The sequence below is a fragment of the Propithecus coquereli genome, unplaced genomic scaffold (assembly GCF_000956105.1).
Source record: "Propithecus coquereli isolate 6110/MARCELLA unplaced genomic scaffold, Pcoq_1.0 Scaffold48, whole genome shotgun sequence".
Classification (NCBI taxonomy): Eukaryota; Metazoa; Chordata; class Mammalia; order Primates; family Indriidae; genus Propithecus; species Propithecus coquereli.
In genome coordinates, this window is record NW_012150618.1 from 8,433,417 (window position 1) to 8,440,299 (window position 6,883).

The 6,883-nt window shown below is 36.0% G+C and overlaps 1 protein-coding gene across 1 annotated transcript in view; it reads right to left on the bottom strand.

Annotated features, from left to right (window-relative positions):
* The window catches only part of ADGRG6 (adhesion G protein-coupled receptor G6), a 152,224-nt gene that overhangs the window by 2,206 nt on the left and 143,135 nt on the right, over positions 1–6,883 (bottom strand). Inside the window, exons 22-23 of the mRNA XM_012655523.1 lie at positions 3,578–3,679; positions 2,743–2,895 (exon numbers count right to left, since the gene is read on the bottom strand). Of these exons, the coding sequence (XP_012510977.1) occupies positions 2,743–2,895; positions 3,578–3,679 (255 nt within the window). The remainder of the gene's footprint in view (positions 1–2,742; positions 2,896–3,577; positions 3,680–6,883) is intronic.

Below are 6,883 nucleotides of genomic sequence, written 5' to 3' on the forward strand. Positions count from 1 at the left end.
TCTGAAAACCAGGGGCTAGGGAAATGAACTATTATCTGACCTATGCTGAAATTTCAAGCAGATAAAAATCTTCACAAAGCAGGCTTCGAATTGACAACTTCACTTATATGACTTCTATGAATGTACCATGACATATTCAGTAATCCATAAGAGCAGTGGGAAAGTAAAGAATTTCATGTCCATACTATAACAAATCTCTCGAGTACTGCTTTTTGTCATTACTTTACATGATACGTGACCTACTCACTCCAAACCATGGTACATTTCCTAGAAGGAGCGGCTTGCAGACACCCCATGCAGAGAAGAGGCAGCACAGCACACTATCATTCCGAATTTCAGAAATTTCAGCTCAATGCAGGAATGTCATTGTGCTAGTGGAAAAGTATTGTAAAGAGCAAGCCATTTTGCTGGTGCAGCAAGAATCTTAGCTTAATCCATGCACATATTCTCTGATTACCTTGCAAAAAAATTCATGCATTCAAAAAAGCAATGAAAGTTTACCTGAATGATCCACTTTTGTTGAAGGAATGCTCTTAGGAGACATTATCTATACCATAAACATATATGAATGTCTAGATCAATTCCAAGAAATAAACCAACTAGATATTCATGATGACATGCAGTGACTTTTTGCATACCCTGAGTGACTCCCAGTATACCAGTTGTCCCACTGAGAACTGAGTAGACAAAGGCTATTTCAAGTCAGTTGATTGGAAACCAGAATTTATTATGCCATAGAAGTAATGCCATACAACTAACTAAATTCTCTTGCTAGTTAACAAGAACCCATTTAGTCCCAAGGGGTTTTTTTGTTAAGGGAAACAAAAAAACCATTAATGCATGCCTTAAAAAACAAAACAAAAAACACACAACATTTTAAAATAGTAAAGTTTGCTTTTGGTACCTTCATTTCTGCATGTCCTCTTTTACCTTCCAGTTTCCCCCAGGATCCTACAGCCCTTTCTTTCCTTAATACTTCCCAAATGCTCCACATCCTAATTTATCTACCTTGTTTTCTTCTTTCCCCATTTAAGAGTGGCATTTCTTCAGGTTAGCTATTCTCAGCTGTGTTGAGAGGAAAGCAATTCAACTGGTCTAATTCCTATTCATTCACAACTGACTGATAATGCATTAATTATTTGCATTTAAGAAGGAAAGGTAAAGTGAGTAATTTTAAGTTTGGTTAAATAAAGTGAAAAAATAATTCATTATACGTAAAAGATATTTTGTGCCAGGGAACCACCAATTATGTAGAACAATCTATCTTAACTATACACCTGTCATCAATTTCCTCACACAGGTATTCTCCAGCAGGGGTGCACAGACCACTTAATTTTAGGCAAAATTGTGTAGGTGACTCAAAGTCTGCACTTTATTCTGGAAGAGAATCCACAGCTTTCATTCAATTCCCCCCCAAAATATCCTTGAGTCCAAGAAGCTTTAAGAACTGCTGTCCTAAATTGCTCTGAATTCTTAGATCTCTTTAATTAGTTTTGGAATTAACAAACTCTCTAACTTTTTTCCACAATACTATCATGAATCCCAGGCAGTGGCCACTCCAGTGGGGCAAGCAGGGACCTGTGTAAGGCTTCAAATGTATATAAGGGTCATTTGTAATTCAAGTGTTTGCAATACGAACAATTACAGACACATCACACACCTTACTCCCTATTTGCAAAAAGCTAAGTATTAATCTTCTCTGTATCATTCACCTCTGCTCATGTTTAATAGCTAAAAAAAGTAAAAAGTTATTTCCATTATCCTTTCAGAATCATCTTTAATTAGGAAAGTGCTGTGTGCTAAGTGTGAAAGCTGTCTGCCATGGGTTTAATTAGTATTTAAAAGAGGCAATTCTATTGTTTCCCTTTGAAATTATCAAAAGGTTACACCTTTTCATATCACTCCCCGATTATCAAGTACTGCAAAATATTCTCTTTTTTTTGAGACAAGTTCACTAGGTTGCTCAAGCTCTAGTGTTGTGGCTATTTACACAGTCATAGCTCACTGCAACCTTGAACTCCTGGCCTGAAGGGTTTCTCCTGCCTCAGCTTCCCAGGTAGCTGGGACTACAGGCACATACCACTGCTTAAAATATTCTTTATTTCCATATTATCAGGATTGTTCATATACATGCTCAGTGACAGAATGCGTAGTCATTATAAAAATCACGAAAAAATAGGATATGAACAAAGACAGTGTTTCTTACAGCCCTGTATTGCTTTCCAAATATTATGTTCTATATTCTTTCAAATTTAATCAGTGATTTAAATCTTCCACATTTACAGAATAGGTGCCAATAACACTTCCAATGGTTAAAGAATTAAGTCTCAAATAAAATATACATCGTAGATGGTGTTTCTTCCTGTTCCCATGACAACTTTCATACTATACTGAAATAATCTGCAATTCAATTTTCATATTTTTAAAACAAAAAGATAAAGCTATTTAAACAAAATACCATAATTTTTAAATAAAACTAAGTTTTGAATCACTTCATTGACATTCAGAGTTAGTGATATTACAGTAATGTAGATATAGTTTGGGTTATATGATTTTAAAAAGGACAAAGTATTCATAAGGTGTTGGATAAAGTCTTCAAACAGATTTTTATTTTCATAAATCTAAAATAAGCACCCTATCAGGCACTGTGTTCTGTCACTCTTCATGACAGGGAAATTTTTGCAATGAAAATGCAATGAGACTCTACCAGAGGACATTTTTATCATGACCACAATGACTCACCAGTGTGGCTATTCCTTTTGAAATAGGTGGTAGAGCTGGATTTAGATTTGGATGTAAGATAGGTTGAGTTGGAACCAATGGAACTTGAAGACAAAGATTTTCCCAGATTATCAGAACTTTTCTTGATGATATTGGTAGCTGTTTTACTCCAATCTGAAAGAAATGACATCACTCTATCAATCTGCTTTATGGGAAATATGCTGTGCCCTGAAAAATCATAATTGCATTATTTCATTTATCTGGAGCATCTGATTTTCTGATATGCTGGCAATGGCCCAGAGAAGAGGCAGACATGTGAATAATAAACTGAAGACACAGAAAAATTTCTTACTTTGACTTTGTATTAATATATACACTCCTTAAAATCCCACTTCAGCACCCTAAGGGTGAGAAGTAACCACTAGTGGTAAGAAAGAAAGAAAAGAAAGAAAGAAAAGGAAAGAAAAAGTAATACTTTTCTTTGGATATTTTTTACATTGAGAAAAATTTCCTTGCATAATAATGTAATTAAGGATCTCAAAAACATAGAAAGATGAGTCTGGAATAGTGGAACCTCTGGATATCCAGGTTGTTAAATTAGACATCAAACTTTGGGCAACTCATTCAATCTGCCTGGAATTCATTGATTTTCCTCTGCAGAATAGAAGGGATGGGTCCAAAGTTCTCAGATTGCTTCTAGCCCTAATATTCTAAGATTCCAACTAAGGATCTCTTCATATGCTTCACTTTTATAACTTGCTACCATTAGGGTTTGGTTGCTCTGACAATGGAAGACTAAATGAACATTTCCAACTACTTTTAGAGGTAAAACCCTATCAACAACATGCCCCTTTACCTGAGTTGTCTGCTAACCGAAATCTACCGCAGCAGAGATGCCGCCTCCACTGTTTCTGAACATTCTCCTTCATAGCACAGTGGAAAATAAATATAAATAAGCCTGTGATGAAAGAAAATATAAATATTTAAGCCAGCTGATGCATTTTTAAAGATAAATCCTATAAAATACATGGATTCATTTTAATTTAAAATATTTTACATCTAAGTCACTTGTGCTTTGGAAGAGAAAAAGATCTTAAGGAAAGAAATCTTGCAGTATGTAGTCAAAATTTTAATCCTTCAGAACAGAACACAAAGGCTCAGATAAAACTAGAATAACTACATGGGATGGATTCTATCTTTGCTTGTTCTGTTCAGCATTCATTATGACTTAACCTAAAAACCAAGCTGAAATAAGCAACATTCATTCAATTTAAGAAGTATTTAATATTTCCCTTATATGTCTTAAAATTGTATTAAAAATTTCCATAAAATTTAGAAAAAAGAGAAAATTGAAAACACCCATAAGTTCATCATGCTTCAATTTGTGTATGTTGAGCTATTTTACATATGCATATTATATTCATAATATATTAGGTTGGGTCATAGAAAAGTGGTATTTTTGCAGGTTAAACATAGCCTCAAGTCAGCAAAGTCACCTGGCTTACTTAAGCTTCTCATCATTTTAACACAGAAATGTTACTGTAATGGGAAATAGTCTTCATATTTATAGCACTCCCTGTGCCTATCAAAAACTAACTGTGTCAGTTGTGCTTTGGAAGCCAATCCCTTTTCATTTTTCAGGGAATTTGCTCCTGCATTTTAACCTCCTCCTCATGGCCTCATCCTGTCTCTTTTGCTCCTCTATACTCTGTTATTCCCATTACCTTATAAGCATATTCTAATAACTTTTTAAAAAACAAAAAATTTCTCCCTTAACCTCCAATTGTCTTCTAGCTTCAACTTCTTCATTTCCTTTCCCAATAAAACACCTTGAAATGGTTAACTTTTGCTATCTCCACTTTTTCTCATATTTTCCCTTCTCAGCCCACTCCAAATGGGCTGCTACCCACAACCATGACCCACTGTGACTGCTCCTGTGACAATCAGTGACTCCCATATTGCTAGGTTGTCATTGCTATTTTATTAGACCTCTCAGCAGCAGCACTCAACACAATCAAACATTTCTTCATTCCCGATGCCATTTTTTCCTAGTTCTCTTCCTAATTTCCTAGGGATTCCTTCTTGGCTTCTTGGTCTCCTAAGTAGATTCTTCTGTTTACTTTTTTTTTTTTTTTCTTTTTTGAGAGACAAGGCCTCACTCTGTCACCCAGGCTAGAGTGCAGTGGTGTGATAACAGCTCCGTGCAACCTCAAACTCCTGAGTCCAAGCGATCCTCCCACCTCGGCCTCCCAAAGTGCTGGGATGTGAACCACCACACCTGACCTGCTTTAAAGACTGACATGTCTGTAACTCAGTCCCAGGTTCCCATCTCTTCTATGGCTACACTGTCCCAGTGGGAAATACTACTTCTGAAATATTAGTTCCATATACTGATATTTTATATTTGGCCCCATTCCCTCCTCTCCCCAACCTCACCAGGATTCCAACCCATATTGCCTACAGGACACCTTCACTTGACTGTATCTCCACGTAGCAGCGTCTCACACCCCAGATGTTCTGAACAGAGGTCCTCCTCATCATGACCCTCAAGCCACACTCACCTTTCTTCTGTTTCTCAATATATCAAGCTCATTGCTACCCAATACCATGCTGAACACTCTTCTTCCAGATCTTTCCATAACAGGTTCCTACCTATCATTCAGGTCTAAGACCAACTGTTAACTCCTCAGAGAGGCCATCATCAACCATGAAGTTGTTCTTTTTTTTTTTTTTTAATTTTAGCCTCTAGTCACTCTCTTTCACACACCTATTTTTTTCAGAGCACTCATCAGTGCCTGATATTCTCGTATTACTCATTTATTTGCTTGAGTGTCTCTTCCTAGCACATAATAAGATCCAAGAGAACAGGTGTACTTGTCTATTCAATGCTACATTGGCCATTCCAGGAACGATGCTAGAAATTACACAGGAATTTTTTGATGAATGTTTATTGACTGAATGAATGGGAACCATGACCAACCAATCTGTTAATTGAATGCTTGCATGTACACTCTAATGTGTTAAATGTGTTTGAGATAGGAGGTTAAAAATAGGTGTGTGTAGTACACAAATTAAGGGACAATAGGAATACAATGAAAATACATTTAAGGTGAAAGTTTCTGAAAAGAACACAAATAAATTGCTGAGGAACTTCCCTAGTAATATACTATACTAAGCAGTATATCCACTTAAGGGAGGGCGTTTTAGGGGATCTAGGGCTTGAATAATTGAGTAAATTTAATAAGCAAATCCATTTTGTACCACCAGTAGTGTGAATAAGCAAAAGTGTATAAATAACTTGAATTGGTTACTAGATCCTTTTAAGTTTTGAAGAGGTGGTAGCACTTCTACAGAAAAGTGGAGGGAATGAAGCCTGAGGTGAGGTTACAGACGAAGGAGACTGTGGTTCTAGAGGAGGAAGCCCACTGCTTCAGGTTTACTCAATTTTCCTTTAAGAAGTAAGAATTTCCAGAATTTGTTCTGGGAGGTATTTTTGTCACACAGCTAAAAATATAGGTAACTGTGTATTCTTAAGCAATTTTTTAACAGAATCACATATTAGACCTGGAAAAGATTATAAACTTCAATTAAGGACTTTTGTTCCTGGGCAATAATCCAGGTATTACTCACTATAGGGCCACACATTGAGCAAATGATTTTCTTTTAGTTGAGGGTAGAAGGAGAATTTGCTAGATATTGCCTCCCTTAATACACTATTATTCTTCTGTAACACTTAGTTTTTATACATGTCATATACACCGGAAGAAAAAATTTCAGAGGTTGTGTCTGATATTTCAAGGACATTGGAAGAAAACTAGGTCACAGATTCACTTCTTCAGCCTTCTTGGGGTGCTAAAATGTGAATTATTTTGAGGATCAGCTGCTGACAAGTCAGAGAGGATGAGGTTAAAGATAAAACTGACTTAAACAATTTTTTAGATTGTGTAGTGCTACCCTGGATAATTATATAACATTAGATGATATTGCCTATTTTAAGCAAGCACATTTGCCTGTAAATATATAAGCACCTAATAAGTTTAAGAGACACTGGTATGTACACAAATTGGATTTCAAATCTAAAACATCTCCTCTAAAATTAAGTGATAGAGTAAAAGTCATAGAAATGCTCCATCTTCTACTAAGAACTGTGATACTATGGGGA